General features: G+C 52.4%; 1 protein-coding gene across 1 annotated transcript in view; it reads left to right on the top strand.

The window, feature by feature from the left end:
- The window catches only part of LOC110590200 (Fc fragment of IgG binding protein), a 41001-nt gene extending 19406 nt beyond the window's left edge, over positions 1–21595 (top strand). The window contains exons 8-20 of the mRNA XM_044911374.1: positions 576–1167; positions 1304–1503; positions 3382–3523; positions 5511–5848; positions 6784–7357; positions 7738–8354; positions 9013–9556; positions 10399–10970; positions 11239–11812; positions 12844–13043; positions 17714–18097; positions 21138–21405; positions 21531–21595. Of these exons, the coding sequence (XP_044767309.1) occupies positions 576–1167; positions 1304–1503; positions 3382–3523; positions 5511–5848; positions 6784–7357; positions 7738–8354; positions 9013–9556; positions 10399–10970; positions 11239–11812; positions 12844–13043; positions 17714–18097; positions 21138–21368 (4968 nt within the window). The 3' untranslated portion in view covers positions 21369–21405; positions 21531–21595. The remainder of the gene's footprint in view (positions 1–575; positions 1168–1303; positions 1504–3381; positions 3524–5510; positions 5849–6783; positions 7358–7737; positions 8355–9012; positions 9557–10398; positions 10971–11238; positions 11813–12843; positions 13044–17713; positions 18098–21137; positions 21406–21530) is intronic.
- The last annotated feature ends 4335 nt before the right edge of the window (positions 21596–25930 follow it).

A 25930-nucleotide genomic window follows, 5' to 3' on the forward strand; every position in this document is an offset into this window, starting at 1 on the left:
TGTCTTTTTTTTTTTTTAAGATTTTATTTATTTTAGAGAGAGAGAGAGAGTGCACGAGCAGGAGGGACAGAGGAAGAGGGAGAGAGAATCTCAAGCAGACTCCATGCTGAGCGCAGAGCCTGACGCAGGGCTCAATCTCACGACCAGAGCTGAAACAAGAGTCAGTTGCTCAACCGACTGTGCCACCCAGGCGTCCCCCCTGTCTTTGTCTTCACATGGCCTCTTTTCTTCTCTCTGTCTCCTTTTCTGGCTCTCGTCATTATACGAGGAAACTCATCACTGGGCATAGGGCCCACCCGGATCCAGGATGATCTTGAGATCATGACCCTAAGTAGGCCTGCAAAGACTCTTATTCCAAATAAGGTCACATTCAGGGGTTTGGGGCAGACATATCCTTTGGGGACCACCATTCGACCCACTTGCAAGACCCGACGATTATGCCCATTTTACAAATACGGGAACTAAGGCCCAGAGACTGGGAGGTCACATGGATCTCCAACGTCAGGCAAGGGCTCGAACGAGGGTCTGCCCTCCCAAAGTGCGCCGTCTGATGCGTGGCATCTCCTACCTCCCAGGTGAATGGTGTGGACATGAAGCTGCCCGTGGTGCTGGCCCAGGGCCAGGTCCGCGCCTCCCAGCACGGCTCGAACGTTGTGATCGACACTGACTTCGGCCTGCGTGTGGCCTATGACCTCACGTACAACGTGCAGGTCACCGTCCCAGGCAACTACTACCAGCAGCTGCGTGGCCTTTGTGGGAACTACAACGGCGACGCCAAGGATGACTTCCAGAAGCCGAACGGCTCACAGGCAGGCAGCTCAAATGAGTTCGGTAACTCCTGGGAGGAGGCGGTGCCTGGCTCCCCATGCCTGCCACCGCCCACCTGCAAGCCTGGGGAGGATTGCAGCCCGGACCTCGAGTGCCCCCCTGAGCTGGAGGAGAAGTACAAGCAGGAGAAGTTCTGTGGGCTCCTCACCAGCCCCACTGGGCCTCTGGCCGCCTGCCACAAGCTGGTTGAGTCCCAGGGTCCCTTAGAAAATTGTGTCTTTGATCTTTGCCTGGGTGGCGGGAACGAGAGCATCCTCTGCAGCAGCATCCAAGCCTATGTGAGTGCTTGCCAGGCGGCCGGAGGCAACATTGGTCCCTGGAGGACTGAGTCATTCTGTCGTGAGTAAGGGGTAGAGAAGGGCGGGGGTACTGAGGGGAAGAGGGAGGGGAGACTGAGGCTCAGAAGGGGCAGACACTGCAGCCCCTTCCGCAGAGCCCCTGGGAGGGGGCTCTGACCAACACTCCCTCTTTGCAGCGATGGCATGCCCCCCCAACAGCCACTATGAGCTCTGCGCAGACACCTGCTCCCTGGGCTGCTCGGCACTCAGCGCCCCCCCTCACTGCCCGGAGAGCTGCGCCGAGGGCTGCCAGTGTGATCCCGGCTTCCTCAGTGACGGCCAGGCCTGCGTGCCCATCCAGCAATGTGGCTGCTACCATAACGGTGTCTACTATGAGGTAGGAACCCGGTCACGGCAGGCAGAGACCAGGGCCTGCCCATCTCCCCACAGCCGGCTCCTTGGCCTCCTGAACATCTCTCCCACCCAGCCCTTCCCCTCCCCATGGCCCCACTGTGGTCCCGTTTGTCATCTCCCACCTGCTGCCTCCCTGCCCTCACTCTTGCTCCCTTGAGCCACCTTCCCCCATGGCAGCGGGAAGACCCTTCTCCATATGGCCGTGGGCCCTGCAACTATAAACCTTCCCCTGGCTCCCCGAGTCTAGACTGTCTCTCTGACACAGCAGGTAACTCCCTCTGCTTGCCTCTCCCACCCTCACCCACTTACTCCTCTTTCTTCGATTTGCCTGTGTGTTTGTCTAATGCCTATCTCCCTCAAAGGACCAGGAGCTCTGTGAAGGCAGGCGCCCTCTCTACTCTTCTCCTCATACAAATGAAAGTGGTAACAAGGGGCGCCTGGGTGGCTCAGTTGGTTAGGCGTCTGCCTTCAGCTCAGGTCATGGTCTCAGGGCCCTGGGATTGAGCCCCGCATCAGGCTCCTTGCACAGCGGGCAGTCTGCTTCTCCCTCTCCCTCTGCCTGCCACTCCCCCTGCTCATGCTCTCTCTCTCACTATCTCTGTCTCTGTGTCAAATAAATAAAATCTTTAAAAAAAACAAAAGCGATAACAAAAGCAAATAGGTAGATGGTGCTTACCTCATACCAGTTACAGCTTTCAATGCCCCAGGCACAGTTTAGGTGCGTTACACATAGAGACAAACTTTTTATTATGACAATTTTCAAATATGCAAAAGTCAAGAGAACAGTGTAATAAATCTCCATGGACCCATCACGCATCCTTGGTGATAACCACATTTTCTCCCTTCTTGTTTCCTCTCCAACCTGGATTATTATTTTTTTTTAATTTTTTTTTTTTTAATTTGAGAGAGAGAGAATGAGAGACAGAGAGCAGGAGAGGGAGGAGGGTCAGAGGGAGAAGCAGACTCCCTGCTGAGCAGGGAGCCTGATGCGGGACTCGATTCCGGGACTCCAGGATCATGACCTGAGCCGAAGGCAGTCGCTTAACCAACTGAGCCACCCAGGCGCCCCTGGATTATTTTTTTAAAAACTCCCTTTTCCTTTCCCCTATACTTCATATGTATTACTAAGTAAGTTATACTACCATAGGTAGGTGCTATTATTATCAGCAGCTTATAGATGAGGAAATTGAGTCATCAAGAGGTTAAGTAATTTTTTTAAAGATTTTATTTATTTGAGAGAGAGAGAGAGAGCCCGAGCGCACAAGCAAGGAGAGCAGGAGAGGGAGAAGCAGACTCCCTGCTGAGCAGGGAGCTCGAGGAAGGACTCAATCCCAGGACCCTGGAATCATGACACGAGCCAAAGGCAGACGCTTAACCAACTGAGCCACCCAGGCGCCCTGAGGTTAAGTAATTTGCACAGAGTGATACAGTTTGGAAATAGCAGAAACAGGCTTCAGACCCAGGCAGTTTGCTCCAGAGCCTTTGCTCTTTTTTTTAAATTTAAATTTAATTAATTAACACATAATGTATTATTGGTTTCAGAGGTAGAGGTCAGGGATTCATCAGTCTTATATAATACCCAGTGCTCATTACAGAGCTTTTGCTCTTAATTGGTATGTCACAACGCTTCTCATATAGAGCGGACATTGAGTGGGCATTTTGGAAAAATGAATGAATGAATGAATGAATGAATGAATGAATGAATTGGATCCCAAGGCCATGTGGTGCCTTAGGTTCACAGACAAGGGGCCGCCTTGCTGAAAGATGCCCTTTTCGTGTTCTCTGGACCCTCTGGCCCTGGAACACCTGAGATGCTGGTGTCAACTCCTGCCCTGATGGCCGTCGCCCTCTGTCCCCACAGCTGAACCAGACGATGCTCGTCGACAACTGCCAGCAGCAGTGTGTGTGCCACGCCGGGCAAGGTGTGGTGTGCCAGGCCCACAGCTGCAAGCCAGGACAGGTGTGCAAGCCCTCGGGAGGCGTCCTGAGCTGCATCACCAAAGGTGCTGGGCTGGGGCCAGGCACAGGGCCCTGGGAACAGAGGATGAGGACTCCGGAGCAGAGGGTGGTGGAAACCCTGATTTTCACAGTGGGAGGCACAGAGGACGAAGGATTGAGGTCTCCACCTGGGGCCCCCTGGGCTGGGATTTCCAGGGCCAGGGGCAGAGGGCCTCCAGGCTGGGAGGCAGGGACTCTTATGGTAGCATCCAGGCTGTGGGGACCCCCAGGGCTAGGTTTCCTGGGGCAAGTGTCAGAGACCCTCAGCATAAAGTAAGGACAGGCAAACTTTTCTCCTACTGGGCCAGATGGTAAATACTTAAACTTGCAAGGCCTTAGAGTCTCAGTCATAACTACCCAACTCTGCCATCGTGGCATGAAATCAGCCGTAGGCTATGTAAGTGAAGAGCTGAGGCTCCAACGAAACTCGTATTTGTAAAAAACAGGCAGCTGGCTGTGCCAGTGTTCGCGGACCACCGGTATGCAGGATTAGGCTCAGGGCTTCTAAACACCCCTTCAAGGTAGGCGTCTTGGGCAGAGATCCCACCAAGGCTGGGGTCTTCAATACAGGGCCCTCCTCAAGAGGAGGATCAGGATTTATAGGGTAACAGTCTCAGACATGGGACCCACCCTCCCTGATTAAGTCTAAGTGACAGAGCCGCCCCCCAGGACTGGTTTCTTAAGGTGAAGGGCAGAGCATAATTCCTTATTCCCAAAGACAAGGGAATGGGACCTCCAGAACTGACTGAGGCCCTCAGTGCTGCTGGGCAGGCTCACAGGGACTCCCAGGGGTGGGGGGCGTAGCGGTCAGAGTTGGATCAGGAGACAAAAACCACAGAGTAGCTTCAATGCGGAGTTTAATCTACAGAATTTACTTGTAATCAAGTACTAGGGGGGTAAGAAGAACATGAATGAACAAAAGAAAAGCAGATGTCAGGAGCAGCCCCCACCCCTAAAGCTAAAGCAGGGCACCCAGGGAAGGGAGGGAGGCCGAGAGGCAGATGTCATTGGAAGATGCAGCCGGAGCCTACTGGCTTAGAGGTTGTGCAGGCTGGAGCGAGCAGGCAGGAAGATCCTGGTGGGGTGCTCACAAAACTCCCAAAACTCAGTGGGAAGCTGTGGGCCAGAGCCTAAGTGACTCTCCAGGAGGCCAGCTGGGACCATGGACTGGCTGAGTGCGTCCCCTGCAGGCAAGGAGAGCAGAGCACCGTGAATCACAGCGGGAAGCTGCTCCCCCTGCCTCGACCCTCCAGCGCTATCTCCTGACAAAGCCCTCTATTGGTGGATCTGGAGCTGAGAGGCAATACACTGAAAATGGGCACGGGGAGGTGGTGGTGGGGGGGCGGTGCGGAGGAAGTTTTAAGGCTGGAGTCTTAGGCACAGGGGCTCAAAAATAGGTCACAGAAAAGTGGCCCTAGGGACAGAGTTTTAGACAAAGAGACCCTCAGAGATGGGGCTTTAGAAATGAGATTCCCCAAGGCCAGGGTCTCAGAGGCAGCCACCCAAGGGAGGCAGAGTCTTTCACAGAGGGACCCCCCAGGTCAGGATCTCAAATGTTGGGGCCTCTGGGGTTAAGTTCTCACCAGAAAGTTCCTCTAGTACCTTGGTTTAGCACAGAAACCTCTAGGACGGAGTCTCAGAGGGGGTGGCCCCCAGAAGGCTGGCAGCTTAGGCGCATGGGGAAATAAGGGCCCAGCTCTGGAACACAGAAAACCCTGGGGCTGTGGATGCCCTCTCATGGATGCCCTCAGGGCTGGCATCGCAGATAACGGGACCCCTTGGGGCTGGGTTCCAATGTAAGGACCCTACAGTCTGGGTTTTGGCTGCAAGGTCTCAGGCAGCAAACTGCCGGCGTGGGTCTCAGTTGGGAGGCCCGTGATATCCATCCTCAGCCACCAGTACAGTAGCCTGGGGCAGAGACTGGGGCAGATGTTGGGGAGCAGCCGTCCTTTGGCCGGGCAGCCCTAGAATGTCCTCTCTCCCTGTCTCCAGACCCATGTCACGGTGTGACGTGTCGGCCACAGGAGACCTGCCAGGAGAAAGCTGGCCAGGCTGTGTGCGTGCCCAACTATGAGGCCACATGCTGGCTATGGGGCGACCCACACTACCACTCCTTTGATGGCTGGGACTTCGACTTCCAAGGCACGTGCAACTATGTGCTGGCAGCAGCTGGCTCCCAGGGGGGCAGCTCCCAGGGCCTGACCCCCTTCACCGTCACCACCAAGAATGAGAACCGGGGCAACCCTGCTGTGTCATATGTGAGGCTCGTCACCGTGTCTGCCCTCGGCTTCAATATCTCCATCCACAAAGGCGAGATCGGCAAAGTCCGGGTAAGTCGGGCAGCATGACCCCTGGAGCGCCCTGGTGGGGGCAAGGGGTCCTGCCAGCCTCGGTTAGGAGCTGAAGGCTCTTTCTTGGCCCAGGCCTGAAACAAGACGACAGCAAAACAACAATAGTTACAGCAATCGTCACCTCTCTGTTGGGAATTAAGCGAGCCTGGCCCTTTGCTAAGGGCTTGATGTAGGACTTCAGCACTTGCCTTTTTAGAGACCTGGGTTTGAATCCAGACTCCTTGTGAGCTGCGTGATGTTGGGCGAGTGACTTTTCTGGTGGGCCTCGATTTCCTTATCTGTGAAACGGGGATCCGGCTGAGAGCCCATGAATGTTTGTGAGGGAATAAATTAGAGGCCCAAAGCCTCCAACTGGAGTGAAATTCAGGGAGATGGGGAGAGGGGTGAGGGCTGGGGGGAGATGGGCCACCCTTCCTGCCCATGGTTGCAGATGAATGGTAGTCCACAGTGGGAGAGAGAAGTATGGAACAGGGTAGGTACTAGATAAATGTTGAGTGACTTGAAGAGATGTCCAGACACACAGAGATGCACAGGAGAGGAGGAGGGAGGGAATCACCGAGTGAGAGAGACACAGAGAAAGACCCAGAGAGAGAGAGATAAGTCTAGATATAGAGAAATAAGTCTAGATGTAGACAGAGGGAGAGATAACAGAGAGACAGAGAGAGTAGAGGAAGGGAGGGAGATGGAGTGCAAGAGACCCAGAAAAAGCAGTAGAGTGAGGCTTCATTCTCCAGGGCCTGGACTTCAGCAATGTCTGCAATGCTTGTCAAGTGACCTACAACCATCAGTCAGTCGTAAGGGAAGCCTTGGCAGCTGCCAGCCATGGCAGGATGAGGGAGGGAGGCAGGGGGCCAGAGCTGGAGCCTCCACACCTCGAGTGAGCTCTCTTTGCCTCCTTCCTCTCCCCCCGCCAGGTGAACGGTGTGCTGACAGCGCTGCCTGTCTCTGTGGCCGGGGGCCGGATTTCGGTGACCCAGGGTGCATCAAAAGCGCTGCTGGTAACAGACTTTGGGCTTCAGGTCAGCTATGACTGGGATTGGCGAGTGGAGGTGACGCTGCCTAGTAGCTATCATGGCGAAGTGTTTGGGCTCTGCGGGAACATGGACCGTGACAGCAGCAATGACCGAGCCTTCCCCAACGGCACACTGGCTCCCTCGATACCCGTCTGGGGCGGCAGCTGGCGTGCTCCGGGCTGGGACCTGCTGTGTTGGGATGAATGTCAGGGGAACTGTCCAACATGCCCTGAGGACCAGGTGGAGGAGTACAAGGGCCCTGGCTTCTGTGGACCCCTGGCCCCTGGCGCGGGAGGCCCCTTTGCTGCCTGCCATGCCCACGTGGCCCCCGACAGCTTCTTCAAGGGCTGTGTTCTGGATGTCTGCCTAGGCGGCGGGGCCCACGACATCCTTTGCCAGGCTCTGGCCGCCTATGCTGCTGCCTGCCAGGCCGCAGGGATTGCCATTAAGGACTGGAGGGAGCAGGCTGGTTGTGGTGAGTGTTGGGGAGCAGAGCAGGAGCTCGGGGTAAGGGGAGGGGTCCTGTCTCTGCCAGATTGGATGGGTCTTACTTGGGTCTTTCTGGGTCATTCTGTTTTTTCTTGCTCTCTCGGTCTCTGTTTTTGTCTCTCGGTCTCTTGGCGCTTATCTCTGTGTCTCCCTTTGTCTCTCTGCCTCTCCATTTCTCATTCTCTCTCTGCTTGTCTCTGTTTGGGTCTTCCTCTATGTCTCCCTCGCTGTCTATCAGTGTCTCTTGCTGTTTCCCTCAGTCCCTTTGTCTGTCCATCTGTCTCTGTCTCCTCCCAATCCTCTGACCCCACCCCCCGACATCATTCCCTCTCTTTGTCTCCCTCCCACTCCTCGGTCCACCCACAGAGATCTCCTGCCCCAAGAACAGCCACTACGAGCTCTGTGGCCCAGCCTGCCCGGACAGCTGCCCGTCCCCTGCACCCCCCACGACCCCAAAGCCATGTGACGGCCCCTGTGCCGAGGGCTGCCAGTGTGACTCGGGCTTCGTGTGGAGCGCTGACCGCTGCGTTCCCCTGGATGGTGGCTGTGGCTGCTGGGCCAACGGCACATACCACGAAGCTGGCAGCGAGTTCTGGGCTGACGCCACCTGCTCCCAGAGGTGCCGCTGCGGGCCTGGGGGTGGCTCGCTGGTCTGCAAGCCTGCCAAGTGCGGGCTAGGTGAACAATGTGCCCTGCTGCCCTCGGGCCAGCATGGCTGCGAGCCTGTCAGCACAGCGGAGTGTCAGGCCTGGAGTGACCCCCATTACATCACCCTGGATGGGCACCAATTCGACTTCCAAGGCAACTGCGAGTACCTTCTGAGCACGCCCTGCAATGCGCTGCCCACGGGGGCTGAGAACTTCACCGTCACTGTAGTCAACGAGCACCGGGGCAGCCAGGCGGTCAGCTACACTCGCAGTGTCACCCTGCACATCTATAAACACAGCCTGACCCTCAGTGCCCAATGGCCCCGGCAGCTGCAGGTGAGGGGCCTGGAGCCAGACGGGAGCACATGCCAGCCCTGGGGTTGTCTGGGACAGTTAGGAGTTTGCCAGTCCCCTGATTACTTTTCACAGGTTAGCGGGGCATGATGCAGGGGTTCGGAGTATAGGCCTTGGAGCAGGAGGGCTGGGAGCAGTGGCTTCCCCGTTTCTTAGATAATTCCTTTAGTTTGGCCTTAGTTTATTCCACTATAAAATGGGTCTAAGGAAAGTACCTGCTTCAGAGGATAGTGTGAGGAAGCAGCGGCATCGTGTCTATAGATGCTCATTATTACTACTACTACCGCTATCATTATTATTTTTTTGTTGTTTTTTTGTTTTTAAAGATTTTATTTATTTATTCATGAGAGATAGAGAGAGAGGCAGAGGCAGAGGGAGAAGCAGGCTCCCCGCGGAGCAGGGAGCCCGATGCGGGACTCGATCCCAGGACCCTGGGATCATGACCTGAGCTGAAGGCAGACGCTTAACCGACTGAGCCACCCAGGCGTCCCCGCTATCATTATTATTATTACAAAGGGTAGATCACAGGCTCAGGGATCCACCCTCCCCTCCCCTCCCCCCACCCCCGTGGGTAGTGGAGTCAAAATTCGAACCTGTACCCGCACCGTTCATCGCCCCCACCCCTACCCCGTGCCCGCAGGTGGACGGTAAGCTCGTAGCGCTGCCCTACCAGCTGGACTCGCGCCTGCGCGCGTACGTGAGCGGCGCCGACGTGGTGGTGACCGCGGCCGCCGGGCTCTCTCTGGCTTTCGACGGGAACAGCTTCGTGCGCCTGCGCGTGCCGGCGCCGTACGCGGGCGCCCTCTGTGGCCTGTGCGGGAACTACAACCAGGACCCCGCCGACGACCTGAAGGCTGTGGGCGGGAACCCCGCCGGCTGGCAGGTGGGCGGCGAGCCGGGCTGCGGGGAGTGCGTGCCGGGGCCGTGCCCGTCGCAGTGCACAACCGAGCAGCAGGGGGCCTTCGCCGGCCGGGACGCCTGCGGCGTGATTTCCGCCGCCGACGGCCCGCTGGCGCCCTGCCACGGCCTCGTGCCACCGGAGCAGTACTTCCGGGCCTGCTTGCTGGATGCCTGTCAGGCCCAGGGCCATCCGGGAGGCCTCTGCCCTGCCGTGGCGGCCTACGTGACAGTCTGCCAGGCCGCGGGAGCCCAGCTCGGCGAGTGGAGGCGGCCGGACTTCTGTCGTGAGTACTGATGCGTGCCCGGTCCACATAATGGGGGTCTCCCCGCCTCCCCCTTTTCGCGGCTCTAAGACAAGAGCTTCTCCTCCCCCATGGGGTTAGGCACCACCTTGCCTCCCCTGAGCCAGATAGCTCCTGTCCAGAAAACCACCTTGGCATTCACACACTGAAATGCACCAGGTCACCTACTGCAATGGGCGAGACTCAGATACACCTGGTCAGAAACCCCAGGTCCAGTATCCTCTCAGGGATTCATGTGTTGATATCCCAGTTAGATAGACTGGGGTGGTTGAGCCTGCGAAAGCTACACAGCAAGATACACCTGGTCAGGTAGATTCTCTCAGGTACCCCTGGTGAGAGAGACCTAGAGAGTTGGTCCCATGCACCTACACTGTTTCAAACACCGAAATACACAAGGTCAGATAGAATTAGTCTGATAACCTCAGACAGGGACTCTCCTGGTTAGAGGCACTTGGGCAGAGACCCCCAGGTAGAATCATGACCCTGATGTAGCCCCAGGTAGATATATACAGGCTCATGGTGGCATCATCCAGGGCAGTTCCCCTCAGACACATCGCCTAGGTCAAATTTATCCTGTCAGCTTCATCCAATCAGATACACATGGTCAGAGTCACGCTGACACCAACGTTGTCAGAGAGACTGCATCAGAGGCTCCAGGTCAGACATCCACCAGCCGGGTAGACTCAGGTGGCTTCCTCCCGGAGACACAGATACATTTGGCCCCACGCCCCATTCACACTCACCTAGGCAGGTTCTCCCGCTCTGCGCCTCCACTGTGCCGCTCCCTCGCAGCCGCCTGGCTCATTCCCTCTCGGTCCCCACAGCTCTCCGGTGCCCTGCCAACAGCCACTACAAGCTCTGCGGGGACTCCTGCCCTGTAAGCTGCCCGAGCCTCTCTGCGCCCGAGGGCTGCGTGCAGAGCTGCCGGGAGGGCTGCGTCTGTGATGCCGGTTTCGTGCTCAGCGGCGACACCTGTGTGCCCGTGGGCCAGTGCGGATGCCTCCACGAGGGCCGCTACTACCCGCTAGGCGAGTCCTTCTACCCAGGCCCTGAGTGTGAGCAGCTCTGTGAGTGTGGGCCGGGCGGCCAAGTCACTTGCCAGGAGGGCCCGGCCTGCAGGCCCTACGAGGAGTGCCGAGTAGAGGACGGAGTCCAGGCCTGCCACCCTACAGGCTGTGGCCGCTGTGTGGCCAGTGGGGGCCTCCACTACATTACCCTCGATGGGCGTGTCTATGACCTGCACGGTTCCTGCTCCTACGTCCTGGCCAAAGTCTGCCACCCACAGCCTGAGGACGAGGACTTTAGTATCGTGCTTGAGAAGGATGCCACCGGCGATCTCCAACAGCTGGTGGTGACTGTGGCTGGCCAGGTTGTGAGACTGGCTCGGGGTCCAAAGGTGAGTGGATGTGGCCTTACCCTGGGGGGCTGAGCGGGATAGGGCCCACCCTGAGGGTTCTGAGGGAGCTGTGACCCCGCCCCCAGGCGAGTGAGGGGGACAGAGATCTGAGGTTCTGAAGGGGACACAGTCCCACTCTCGGGCAGTCTGAGGGACATGGTCCGACCCCAAAGGGCCTGTGAGGGACATAGCTCCACCCCAGGAGTCTGAGGGGACTGCCTCACCCGTGGTTCTGTGAGTCCCTGACCCCCCTGGCCTCTCCACCCAGGTCACCGTGGACGACAAGGCTGTGGCCCTGCCTGTGGCTGTGGGTCGCGTGCGGGTGACTGCCGAGGGCCGGAACGTAATTCTGCAGACCACCAAGGCACTGCGGCTTCTCTTTGATGGCGATGCCCATGTCCTCATATCCATCCCCAGCCCCTTCCGTGGCCGGGTCTGTGGCCTCTGTGGGAACTTCAACAGCAACTGGACCGACGACTTTGTCCTGCCCAGCGGCGCTGAGGCCCCCAGCGTGGATGCCTTTGGGGCCGCATGGCGGGCCCCCAGCTCCTCCCAGGGCTGTGGCGAGGGCTGTGGGGCCAGTGGCTGCCCCGTGTGCTTTGCCGAGGAGACGGCACCGTATGAGGGCAACCAGGCCTGCGGTCAGATCCGGGACCCCCAGGGCCCTTTTGCAGCCTGCCACGCAGTGCTGAACCCCTCTGAGTACTTCCGCCAATGCGTGTACGACCTGTGTTTCCACAAAGGCAACACCACCTTCCTCTGCCGCAGCCTGACAGCCTACACAGCGGACTGCCAGGCGGTCGGTGGGACCGTGAAGTCCTGGAGGACAGACAGCTTCTGCCGTGAGTGTCCGGGAGGGCCCTCGAAAGACTCCAGACCTGGCTCAGGGACACCCCCCTGACCTGCTCCTGTCCCGTCTGCATCTCAGGAGCAGCCCCTCCCCCTGGAAGGCTCCCCCCGTCATCCAGCTTCTCCCGCAGTACACCCTGCTGACCTCCCTCCTTCCCCCCGAATTGGTCCTTCTCAGACTCTTTTCAGGGGCCCACCGTCCTGAAATCACAGACACAGTTCTTCCTCAGGGCTCATCCTGAGCCCTTTCTGTGGGGACCTGGGAGGGCTAGTCAGGCAGGTCCGCAGCTCACATGAGAAAGCCTGAATCTGGCTTATCTGGACACCCCGGGATGGGACCATATCCCCTCAGATCCCCAGGCCGGGACTGTACCTCTCAGATACCCCCAGTTAGGGGTATGTTTCCTTCAAACTCCCAGGGTAGGGCCGTGTCTTGTTCTTTCTCCTCAGGACAGCACCTATGTCCAGAGCCATTATCCACCCCTTATGGCTCTTGATTTGTCCTCAGTGCTGATAGTGGACACTATCTGTCTTCAGCCCCAACCTCTCTCTTGACTGCCAGTCTCGAGGGTCCAGCAGCTTCCTGAACACTTGACCTTGGGTGTCCTTGGGGTCCCTCACACCTGCTGTGTTCCCATATGACATCAGCATTTTACCCCAAAACTGATCCTCCCATTCCCTGATCCCAGTCCTCATCTTGGGACAGCCGTGCCACCCGCCAATTGCTCAGCCAGAGCCCAGGGCGTCACCCTGGAGGCTTCCCCTGGGTCCTTACAACTCCCTGTTTTTGCCCCCATCCTGGCCCTGGACCCCTCTGCCTCTGCTTCCCCAATGCGGCCCTGACCACGCTGGGCCGTCACTATCGATCCCACTGACATGAGCTCCACAGGGCAGGGCCCGAGGCTGTCTTCCTAGCTGGCGTCCCCAGCACTGTCAGCCGAGATCCTGGTGTGCTGGTGTGCCGGGAGGCTGGGGTCAGTGTTGGGGCTGCAGGCCTGACCCGCCCCGCCTCCTCCCTCTGCAGCCTTCCAGTGTCCCGCCCACAGCCACTACTCCACCTGCACGCGCTCCTGCCAGGGCTCCTGCGCCGCCCTCTCAGGCCTCACGGGCTGCACCAGCCGCTGCTTCGAGGGCTGCGAGTGTGATGACCGCTTCCTGCTCTCGCACGGCACCTGCGTCCCCGTACAGAACTGTGGCTGCGTCCATAACGGCCAATACTTGCCGGTGAGGGCGGGCTGGCGGCGGGCAGGGAGGTTGGAGGAGTTCGAGGGAGACTCGGGGCTTTTTTTTTTTTTTAAGATTTTATTTATTTATTTGACAGAGAGAGACACAGCGAGAGGGAACACAAGCAGGGGGAGTGGGAGAGGGAGAAGCAGGCTTCCCGCGGAGCAGGGAGCCCGATGCGGGGCTCGATCCCAGGACTCTGGGATCGCGACCTGAGCCGAAGGCAGACGCTTAACAACTGAGCCACCCAGGCGCCCGAGACTCGGGGCTTCTTTACCGACCTCCTCAAGGATGGGGACAGAGGGGCCACCTCCATTTCCCAGCTCGGTGACTCAGTGACCGTAAAGTCCCGGTATGAGTTTCCTGAGGCTGCTGAGACAAACGACCTCAAACTTGGTGGCTTCACACCAGAGAAATCTATTTTCCCGGAGTTGTGAAGGCCGGTGTTAGAAATCAGGGTTCCTGGGGCAAAATCAAGGTGTAGGCAGGATGGCACGCTCTTCAGAGGCTCCAGGGGAGAATCCATTCCTTGCCCCCCTCTCTGCCCCAGTTTTTGGTGGCTACAGGCATTCCTCGGCTTGTGGCCACCTCCGATTTCTCTTCTGTGTCACATTTCCCCTCCTTCTGTGTGTGTGTCATAAAACCTCCCCATGCCTCCCTTTTCTAAGGATACACGTGATTACATTTAAGTCCCACCCAGATAATCCAGGACAGGCTCTCCATCTCAAGATCCTTAATTCATCACAGGCTGCAAACACCCTTTTTCTGTATAAGGTAACATTGACTGGTTCCAGGAATTGGGGCTGGATATATTTGGGGGACAATTATTTGGCCTCCTACAGTCCCCTCTCTGAGCCTCATTTTCTTTATGGGGTTAATCATCATCCTGGCATTATAGGTGTCTGAGGATTGGGTGCCATTGTGCCTAAAGGGCACCCGCTGGGCACCGGGCCTCTCCGTCGGTCTCCATCATACAGTAAAAATACCAGCAATTTACAATAGCACAGTAGGTGGTGAAGTTGGCAATTGTCTCCTGATGGAAGTTGAAAGTGAATGGGATTTATTTTTGTGCTTGATGTTTTCTGTGCTCTTGCGATGCCCCAAGTTTGTTACAGGTGTTAATTCATTTAGTGATCATAACAACCCTATGAGCCGGGCACCATTGTGACAAGGAGAAGTCAGCCCAGAACTGTCCCTTAGCAAGTGGTGATGCTGGGATTCACACCCCAGCAGCCCGGACCCACCCTCTGAACGACTAGGCATCCTACCTGCTCAGAAGCATATTTATCAAGTAAAGGAAAGATGAATGACCACATTCCACCCTCATTTATCTGCATCGTTTTATTAATGGCAGAAAGCTAGGCTAGAAGGCCTGGAAGTGCAAGACTTCTGGGGAAGGAAATGCCAAACTTCTCCTTCCTCTGGGGGTCACTGCCTACAAGAAGCTCTCCCTGATCCCCTAGGCTGGGTTAGGTATTACCCCAGTGCCTCCCCCATCCCAGCGCTGACCAGTCTGCCTGTGCTAGAAGGTTTCTTGGATTTATGAGTCTGGCATTCACCAGAGAAGTCTGGGCTAGAGATACAGATGAGTGAGCCATCTATATAGAGATGGTATTTAGCTCTTTTGTTCCATTCATTCATTTCCTTTAATGTTTTCAGACTTCAATTTTATTTTTTAAATTAACATATAATGTATTATTTGTTTCAGGAGTATAGGTCTGTGATTCCTCCGTCTTACATAATACCCAGTGCTCATTACAGCACATACCCTCCCCAATGTCCCTCACCCAGTTACCCTATACCTCCACCCCACTCCCCTCCAGCAACCCTCAGTTTGTTTCCTACGATTAAGAGTCTCCTATGATCAAGTATGTTCCTCTCTGGTTTCATCTTGTTTCATTCTTTCCTCTCTTCCCCGATGATCCTCTGTTTTGTTTCTTAAATTTCACATACGAGTGAGATCATATGATAATTGTGTCTTTCTCTGATTGACTTATTTTGCTTAGCATAAAACCCTCTAGTTCCATCCACGTTGTTGCAAATGGCAAGATTTCATTTTTTGATGGCTGTGTAATATTCCGTTGTATATATATATTCCACATGTTTATCCATTCATCTGCTGATGGTTGTCTGGGCTCTTTCCATCGTTTGGCTATTGTGGACATTGCTGCTATAAACATTGGGGTGCAAGTACCCCTTTGGATTACTTTGGATTACCCCTTTGGATATCTTTGGGATAAATACCCAGTAGTGCAATTACTGGGTCATAGGGTAGCTCTATTTTCAACTTTTTGAGGACTCTCCATACTGTTTTCCAGAGTGGCTGCGCCAGCTTACATTCCCGCCAGCAGTGTAGGAGGGTTCCCCTTTCTCCGCATCCTCGCCAGGATTTGTCGTTTCCTGACTTGTTAATTTTAGCCATTCTGACTGGTGTGAGGTGGTATCTCATTGAGGTTTTGATTTGTATTTCCCTGATGCCAAGTGATGTTGAGCATCTTTTCATGTGTCTGTTGGCCATTTGGATGCCTTCTTTGGAGAAATGTCTGTTCATGTCTTCTGCCCATTTCTTAATTGGATTATTTGTTCTTTGGGGTTGTTTGATAAGTTCTTTATAGATTTTGGATACTAGCCCTTTATCTAATATATCATTTGCAAATATCTTCTCCCATTCTCTCGCTTGTCTTTTGGTTTTGTCGACTGTTTCCTTTGTAGTGCAAAAGCTTTTTATCCTGATGAAGTCCCAATAGTTCATTTTTGCCTTTGTGTCCCTTGCCTTTGGAGACGTGTCTAGCAAGAAGTTGCTGCGGCCAAGGTTGAAGAGGTTGTTGCCTGTGTTCTCCTCTAGGACTTTGATGGATTCCTGTTTCACATTTAGATCTTTCATCCATTTTAAGGAAATGATCCAGTTTCATTCTTCTGCATGTAGCTGTCCAGTTTTCCTAACACCATTTGTTGAAGAGACTGTTTTTTTTCCATTGGACGTTTTTTCCTGCTTTGTTGAAGATTAGTTGACCACAGAGTTGAGGGTCCATTTCTGGGTTCTCTATTCAGACTTTTATTTTTAAAGAATTCAAACTTAAGGAAATGTGCAAGAATCATACAAAGAACTCCTGTATACCTTTCCTTTGGGTTCTTGTTGACCTTTTGACAAGTTTGCTTTTTTTTTTAAGATTTTATTTATTTATCTGAGAGAGAGAGAGAGAATGAGCAAGGGGGAGGAGCGAAGGAGAGGGAGAAGCAGACTCCCTGCTAAGCAGGGAGCCCAATATGGGACTCGATTCCAGGACCCTGAAATCATGACCTGAGCCAAAGGCAGATGTTTTTTGTTTGTTTGTTTGTTTGTTTAAAGATTTTATTTATTTGACAGAGCGAGAGAGCACAAGCAGGGGGAGCAGTAGAAGGAGAGGGAGAAGCAGGCTTCCCGCTGAGCAAGGAGCCCGATGCGGGGCTCGATCCCAGGACCCTGGGATCATGACCTGAGCCGAAGGCAGATGCTTAACCATCTGAGCCACCCAGGTGCCCCAAGCCAAAGGCAGAAGTTTAACTGACTGAGCCACCCAGGCGCCCCGACACGTTTGCTTTATCATCCTCTCTATATAAGTATATATGCACATTTTTTATGAACTATTTGAGAGTGATGCTGACATAGTGCCCCTTTACCCCTTAGTACTTTAGCATTTCCTAAGAATAAGGAAATTCATTTACATGATTATGATGTGATTAATTTCAAAATCGGGAAATGAACACTGATTCAATACTATAAATATTCCATTTGAATTTTATCGGTGGTCCCAATAATGTCCTCTGCGACAATCACCCACCCCCCTTGGCCAGAGTCCAAATGAGGATCAGACGCTGCTTTTGATGAGATTTGATGAGATCACCAGGTAGTAAACACAGAGAGAGAAGGAAAAGGTCTAAGGACTGCGCCCTGAGCAAAGTAGCAGTTAAGGATTTGGGAGATGAGGACAACTTGAGAATGCAGTGAAGAGAGAGCAGCCACTCAGAGAAAAAAATTATCTCCCGGAGTTGGGTTCCCGGGGTCCCATGGTCTGGGCTGTGGGTGTCAAGACTCTGGGCTCTCTGTCTTACCTGGTATCAGTTGGCTTTTACTGGGTTACAAACTACCCCAAAACATAGTGGCTTAAAACAACTATTTGTTGAGGTCATGATTCTGGGAGTCTGCTCTTTGGGGTGGACTCAGCTGGGTGGTTCCTCCGCTGTTCCGGGAATCACTCATACATCTCTAGCCCTGCGACGGGTCCGCTGAGGGCTGCCTGGCATACAATGTGACAGCTGGGATCATTGTCTCTGTTCCGTGGAGTCTCATTCTCCAGCAGGCTAGCCCATGCTTGTTCTTATGGGCAGGGTTCCAAGAAAGAGAGAGAGAAGAAGGGAGGAAGGGAGGGAGAGAGAGAGAGAAGGAGAGAAAACTGCGGTCCCATGAGGTCCAACCTTGAACCTGGGACGGCATTGCTTCTGCTGCCTTATAACAAGCCAAGCATAGCGTTAAGGTGAACCCAGATTCCTGGGGAAAGGGGAAGTAAACTCCGTGGTTCAATGGAAGTTGGTGCCAAGTCACTCTATGTAGATACAGAGGGTTTGGGAGATTGCGGCCATGGGCGCCATCTGCCACACCCCGGCCACCTGGCCCCTCTCTCTGTGCACAGGTGAACTCCTCACTGCTGAGCTCAGACTGCCGCCAGCACTGTTCCTGCTCCCCAAACACTGGCCTGACGTGCAAGGCAGCCAGCTGTGGGCCAGACCGGGTCTGTGAGGTCCGGGCCGGGACCCAGAACTGCTGGGCCCCCCAGGGTCTCTGTTCCCTCTCTGTGGATGCCAACCTCACCACCTTCGATGGGTCCCATGGAGCTTTCCGCTCCCAGGGCATCTACGAACTGTCTTCCCGCTGCCCGGGGCTACCAGACACCATTCCCTGGTTCCGTGTGGTGGCTGTCCTCCAGGCCTGTGAAGGCAAAATTGGACCTGTGAACCAGGTTCACATCTTCTTCGAGGATGGGCTGGTGATTCTGAGCTCAGAGAACGGAGTGTGGGTAAGCCTGGGTATGGGGGCACGTCTCCCCTGGGCTTTTGTCCTTCCTGCTGCCATGCCCCTACAATCCTGGCTGCCCATCTGCCTTGTGCTTTCTTTATCCAGATCTCTGTAGTTTAGTCTCTGGATTGGTATTTGTCTCAGTATTTCAAACTTAGTCTCTCTGTTCCGGCTGAGTTCTTGAGGAGCGAAAACACGCTCAAGTCAATTAGTTGTTTTGATCATAGAGTTAGTCTAAACTCTATTGGTTATAAGCAGCAGAAACCCGAATTCAGATTGCCTTGAGCAAAAAGGAACTTCTTGGCCCTCCAGAACTAGAAAATCCGGGGGTAGAGCCTCAGGCGTAGCTGGATCCAGGTGCCCTGGCGGTAATATCTGGATTTGTACCTCTATCTTTTGGACTTCATATTCATCAAATCAGTTTCATTCTTTTTAGTTCCCCACAAAGACAGGGACCATTATCTCCATTTTACACAGAGGATAAACGAGAGCCCAAGAAGGTGAAATCATTCGTTCAAGGCATTCAGACAGTGCCTGGGAGAGATCCAGGCTTTGAACCCACCAGCACCAGGCTCAGTTCCCAACCACGTTGGTGGGAACACGGTGCTGGGGATAACTGTGGATACAAGGGGCCACGATCGTGTCCAAGTGCAGTGTTCAGTAGGAACTTCTCATGGACTCTGATGATGCTGGGCCACTGATCCTTCCCTCTTCCTGTCCCTCAGCTTTCTCTTCGGGACCCCCTCGGCCTATCATTGTCTGCCTCCAAGGGTCTGTTCCAGCCCTGGTGCCCCCTCCCTTTGCCCCTTGACTTCCTCTCACGTACATTTGCATTTGCCAAAACCATTGTTCTCGCCACCCCCATTCCAGATTTCTGAGAGAGAATCTGGCCAAACTGAGGACTGATGGCTGACTTACGGTCCAGTCATTCACGGCCCGCATGGGAGAGTCCCAGACCCAAACATGGACGTCAGGCCACACTGAAGTTCCTAGAGGAGCATATCCCTATTTTTATGACCTGTTTATTGATTGCAGAGACATCCACTGGGGTCTTCTGGGTTCAGTGGAGGGAGACAGCTGGTGCTCCACACACAACCCCCTCAGTGGATGGTCTGCATCCCCCCACCAGCACATGGAGATGGGCCGAGACACAGCCCTGCTGGAAACAGGGAGGCTTGTGTTCTCTCTTTCAGGTAATCTGGACCACTCATTCCTTTTCTCAAGCCATCTCCTTGATCCATAATTCAGGTTAACAGACACCTACTCTTGACCTCCCCTTGCCCCTCTATTGAGAGAAACAGTTCTCTACAGAGCTGACAGATGCTCTAGAACTGGGAATTAGATCAGGTGGAAAACTCTGTGGTGGCTTCCTAGAGCAGCATTCCAAACTCAAGCCACCTCCCTTCCTTGGCCTACGGACGAGGCTTTGTGTGATCTGACTCCTGCTGGCCTCCAACCCCGTTTCCAGTAACTCCATCCCTTGTTAGCTATACTAATGACAGGCCGGGCTGACCTTTCAGCAAACCAAGCTTGTCCCTACCTCGGGCCTTCACGTGTGCTGTTCCCACTGCTGCAAGGCTCTTCTCCCAGGTGGTCTGAGTTGACACCTTCTTGTCCTCCAGGTCTCGGTTCCAGCACTGCTTCTCCAGGAAGGCCTTTCCTGACCACCTACAGAAGTTCCTCCTCTCCATCCCAGTCTCCATGCTATCGCTCTATTTGATTTCCTTCAAGACACTTCTCTCTCTCTGAAGTCATCCATTATTTGTTTGTGTTTGTTGCATTTTGCCACCCCTAGAATATAATCCTCAGGTGGGCAGTAGTCCTGTCCATCTTGATTGTCACTTTGTCCCCAGTACAAAGAACGGGGCCTGGCCACCCAAAGAGGATTCCCAGGAAAAGGTTGTTTTTGTGAATACATTCAGCTCTGTTCCCACTACAACAGCAGACCATGCGCTGAGTGACACAGATGATTCAGACCCAGTTCTTTTACTTCCAAAGCTTGAAGCCTGGTGAAACTTTGCATCCACCCCTCCAACTATCCTTCGCTATGTCTATCTCTCTTTCTCTCCTTCCTTCCAGCCATCTATTCTTCTACCCCTGTTTCCCATTTCCCCTCTCTCCTTCCCTCCATTTTCCCTTCCCCTATTCCTTCTTTCCTTCTACCCATCCACCCAACAATCCAACCACGCATCCACCCATCCACCACCAATCCATCCATCCACCCATCCATCCATCCGTCCATCCATCCATCCATCCATCCATCCATCTGTCCATCCACCCATCTATCCATCCACCCATCTATTCATTCATCCATCCATCCATCCATCCATCCATCCATATAATATCTACCTATCTTTCCAATCAACTGGCAGAGGAAGACTCAGACAGAAATCATTTAGAAAAAAAGAACTTTTATTTCAAAGAAGGTTCTCTAGGGAGTCTAGCTCTAGAAGGATTAACTCATCAATGAAAATAAACAACAGTTATTTAAAGGAAAAAACTCATATGGTTCCCAAGGTTACTGAGTCCACAGCTTATGACAGAGAAACAGTAATTTTCTCACATGATTATGATACTTTCTAGGTCATTAATTGTCTTTAGACATCAGCACTGAAAAAATAAGGCATGAAGTTGCTTTTGTTAGGGAACCAGTAACTTACAAACACATACAAGTGTTTTTTTATTTTGAAAAGCAGAACCAGACAGGATGATGCTGGGGTTCGATTGTGTGTTTATCTGTCTGGTACAAAGTGCTCCTCGCCACCCCAGTTGCCCTTGGAATGTTTTGTGCATCCTTACTTATCCATTGACCCATCTCTCTGTCAACCTGTCTGTCCTTTTAACCATCTGTCCAAATCGCCAGCTAGCTTATGTATGCCTCTCTCCATACAGTGCCTCCATCCATATCTTTGTCTCTTTTGGCACCTGTGTCTCTGCTTTTGCTCCTTGAACTTGTTGTCTTCCTTGGAGTCTCCATCCTGGTAACCCTCCAGCATTTTTGTGGCTCTAGCCTCACCTCTGTTTTCCCCTACCACCACCAGGTGAATGGTCTCCATGTGTCTCTCCCAGTTGAGTTATCAGCATCTGTGTCCATATATAAGAATCCCGATGGCTCCGTGAGTGTTAATCAGAAAGCAGGAATCCAGGTGTGGCTTCGCAGCAAAGGGCAGCTGGCTGTGATGGTCAGCGAAGACCATGCCGGGAAGCTGTGTGGGGTCTGTGGAAACTTTGATGGGGACCAGACCAATGACGGGCATGACTCTGGAAGATGATGACGGAGAGCTGGAGAGCACAGGACTTCTCCCCATGGTGAGGGATATAGCATGGAAGCCAGGCCACTTGGGGCAGGGGCACCTGGGTCCTCATGGGAAGGGGGGCAGTCAGGGTAAGTGCTCAGTCTGTAAGAGGAAGTGCTAAGAGTCTGTCTCTTACAGTGACAGCTGATCAGTCATCTACTGGGAATGAGGACTTCATGACCTGACCCTCCTGGAGATTGCAATAATTGGAGGGTGCACAGTGTCCCTGTGTGCCCCTACACTGTTCTACCCCTTTGAGGAGCCGCCGAGGCCAACTGTGAGAGCATTGAATAAATATCTTAGGCTAAGCTGCATGCCAATGTGTCTGTCTTATGCCTTCTCCTCCCTGACTTTCCTTCTTGCACAGCAGCTGCCAGATGCCTGGGGCATCTGGCACACAAGGAATATTTATTGGGGGGTGAAAAGATGGATGGATGGATGGATGGATGGGTAGATGGATTATGGGTGGGTAGAAGGGAGAGTAAAGGGAGGGAGGGAGGAAGGAGACATGGATGGGTGGATGGGGGGTGGAGAAATGGGAAGATAGGGACAGGGATAATTAAAAGAGTAGATGAAGAAAAGATGAAAAATTGGATGGAGAGAAGGAGTCAAAAATGGAAAGAGGGATGAATAGATTCTAGCTTGATCATTTATAATCCAACAAGTTAATTTCTCTGTCACTCAGTTTCCTCATATGTCTTAGTCTGTGCAGCTGCTATAACAAAATACCATAGAATGGATGACATAAACAGCAGAAATTTATTTCTCACAGTTCTGGAGGCTGGGAAGTCCAAGATCAAGGCACCACTGGACTCAGTGCCTGGCGAGAGCCCTCTCCCTGGTTCATAGTTGGCTGTCTTCTCTTGTGTCCTCACATTGCAGAGGGGCAAGGGGGCCCTTTGGGACCTTTTTTACAAAGGCACTAATTTCATTCCTGAGGGCTCCACCCTCATGACCTAATCACCTCTCAAAGGCCCCACCTCCAAATACTATCACATTGGGGATTAGGTTCCAACATAAGAATTTTGAAGGAACTCAAATATTCACTCAAAACCATCTTATGTATGTATGTATGTATGTATGTATGTATGTATTTATCTATTTATTTAAGAGAAAGCATGTGATCAGGGGAAGGGGCAGTGGGAGAGGGAAAGGGAGAAGGAGAGAATCTCAAGCAGACTCCCTGTTGAGCACGGAGCATGATGCGGGGCTCCCATCTCAAGATCTTGAGATCATGACCGGAGCCAAAACCAAGGGTCAGACGCTTAACCGACTGAGCCACCCAGGTGCCCCAACAGCATCATATTTAAAGCAGAGTTCATAAAAGTACCTACCTCATAGAGTTGGAGTGAGAATTTAATGTGTCCATCCAATCCACAGTCAAAATTTGAACTTTCCAACCCTGTCCCCCACCCTTCCTATGATGGCCTTCCCCACCTCTGTGAATAGCACTGCCAATACTCACTGTAGCAGTCCAAAAATAGGGATCGTTCTTGATTCTTCCCTCCCCATTGCCCCCCACGCAGTTCATCAACAAATCCTGTTGGGTTGTATCAAAGCATACCTGAATTCTGCCTTTCTTATGCCCACCTGGTGCAACCATCACCCTCATTCATGCTAACAACGCCAACAGCCTCCTATCTGCTCTTCCCCTTTTGTAATACATTCTCACTGTTACTCGACTCTTCTTAACATATAAGGGGGACCATTGGCTATAAATTTCTCTTACAATAAAATCAAATTCTTCACCTCGTCCTATAATTCCCCTGTCCACCTCTTCTGACTCATCTCCAATCACTGTCCTTGCCAATTATGATTCGGGAACCTGATCTTTCAATGTACCGAACATGACAAATTTTCCCACTTCACTACTTTGCGATATGCTGTTCTTTCCACTTGCCATATGACTAACTGCTTCTCATCCTTCAAATGTCAGCTTACATGTTATTACCTTAGAGAGGCCTTCCACAGCCACCTCACTTAAAGTGGATTCCCTCTGTTACTCTCTGTCCCAGACGCTTTCCTGCTTGCTTCTTTCCTTCCTAGCATTTATTACACTTTAAAATTACTTTTATTTGGGGGCGCCTGGGTGGCTCAGTTGGTTAAGCGACTGCCTTCGGCTCAGGTCATGATCCTGGAGTCCCGGGATCGAGTCCCGCATCGGGCTCCCTGCTCGGCGAGGAGCCTGCTTCTCTCTCTGGCCTTCCCCCCTCTCATGTGCTCTCTCTCATTCTCGCTCTCTCAAATAAATAAAATCTTTAAAAAATAAATAAATAAATAAATAAAATAAAATTACTTTTATTTGAATTTCTGCCCAATTAGAAGTAACTCAAAGGCAGAGACTACATCTGCCTCATTCACCACTTTATTCCCAGCACCTAGCACATAGTAGATGCTCAGTACATATTTATTGAATGAATAAATGGCCAGTGATTAACCTGGAGGAAAGATTTGCAACATACGTAGTAAAGGCTTATATCCACAATATGTAGAGAACTCCTTCAAATCAATAAGTCTGATTAGGAAAAAAAATTGAGTGGAGGATATACACAGGCAATTGACAGAAAAAGAAATGTACATTGTTGAATAATTCAATATGTCAGGGTATTCATCTATAGTATTTCTGAGCTTCACAACAATGCTGCAATTAAAAAAAAAGACAATTCAGATGTCCATCAGTAGGGGACTAGTTGATCTACATGATGGACAACTCTGCAGATGAAGGTAAAATAAGGCGTATTTGTATACACTGTACTGTGCTGATCTCCAGGATATGTTATGAAGTGAAGAAAGCAAGGTGGGAACAGGGTACATAGTGAAAGAGACGTAAGGGTCACAGGGGGGCTTTTAGAGTACTGGTAATGTTCTATTTGTGGGTTGGGTGGTGGTGGTATGGATTCTTTCCTTTGTGATAACTCGTAAAGCTGTACAGTTGCATGCACTTTTCTGTAAGCATGTCGTACTTTTTAAAAAAGTTTTAAAATGAATAAAATCATAATCTCTGAAAATTCTTGGCCAGTGTGTGTGTTTGTGTGTGTGTGTGTGAGAGAGAGAGAGAGAGAACAACCAAATGAAGCACTCACTCTGGGCCAGGCCTTGTTCTAGGTACTGGGTGATACAGCAATGAATGGAACAGACCAGTGCATTCTCCTGGAGGTTTTTAGTAATTTCTCATAGTAGCACTTGTTTTGCTTTGTGGAATGAATATGAGGCTAAATATTAATATTATAAAACTACAAGGCATGGGGGCGCCTGGGTGGCTCAGTCAGCTGGGCGGCTGCCTTCGGCTCAGGTCATGATCCCAGGATCCTGGGATCGAGTCCCGCATCGGGCTCCCCGCTCAGCGGGAAGCCTGCTTCTCCCTCTCCCTCTGCCTGCCACTCTGCCTACTTGTGCTGTCTCTCTCTCTCTCTGTCAAATAAATAAATCTTTAAAAAAGAAAAAAAAAAAACAAAAAAACTACAAGGCACAAAATTCCCAATACTTATGCAGAATCTGCTCACTCCTCCCTCCTTGCTCTGCCTGCACCCTGATCTTATCCATCCTTGTCTGCTACCTGATTCACTGCAGCAGCCTCCTTCTTGGTCTTCCTGCTCTCACCTCCACTCCCACACTCTGTTTCCCACCTGCAGACAGAGTGCTCCCATGTCAGATCACAGCCCTTCTCTGTTCAAGAACCTTCCATAGCTCCAGCTCATTCAGAGTAAAAGCCAAAGTCCTCCCCGTGGCACACAAGACCCCACACAATTTTCCCTGCTCTCATCTCCTTCCATTCAGCCTGCTAACTCTGCCCCAACCACACCCCTCACTGCTTCTCGACCCTCCATACTTTCCCTGCCCCAGGCCCTTTGCACATATAATCCTCACTACCTAGAACTTTCTTTCCCCAGATAGGTGCATACCTCACTCCTCACCTCTTTTAGCTCTGCCCAAGTCACCTGATGCATTCTTTGACCACGGATTAAGAAATGTCACCCCTCCTCCAACAGTCCTATCTTCCTTCCCTGCTGTTATTTTCTCCAAAGCACTTTTATTGCCTTCTAATATCTTGGTTGGTATCTGTTTCTCCCACTAGAAGATGAACTCCGGAAGGGTGGGGATTTGCATGTGTTGTTCATTGCTATATTCTCAGCGCATAGAACAGTGCTCGGTGCATTTATTTAGCTTATCAAGTGCATGAACGCGAGCCCAGAGTCTTCCCTGTTCTTAGGGAGGGAATGGGTCAGGGAAAGCTTTTGGGTGTAGAGGGGACCTTAGGAAGTTAATTAGAAATAGTGAAGAGATGCGGTGCCTGGGTGGTTCCGCTCATGATCCCAGGGTCCTGGGACCAAGCCCCACATCGGGCTCCCTGCTCAGCTGGGAGCCTGCTTCTCCTTCTCCCTCTGCCGCTCCCCCCGCTGTGCTTTCTCTGTCAAGTAAATAAATAAAATCTTAAAAAAAGAAAGAAAGAAAAGAAAGAAAAAGAAAGGAAGAAAAGAAAGAAAGAAAGAAAGAAAGAAAGAAAGAAAGAAAGAAAGAAAGAAAGAAAGAAAGAAAGA

The sequence above is a fragment of the Neomonachus schauinslandi genome, chromosome 16, assembly GCF_002201575.2.
Source record: "Neomonachus schauinslandi chromosome 16, ASM220157v2, whole genome shotgun sequence".
NCBI lineage: Eukaryota > Metazoa > Chordata > Mammalia > Carnivora > Phocidae > Neomonachus > Neomonachus schauinslandi.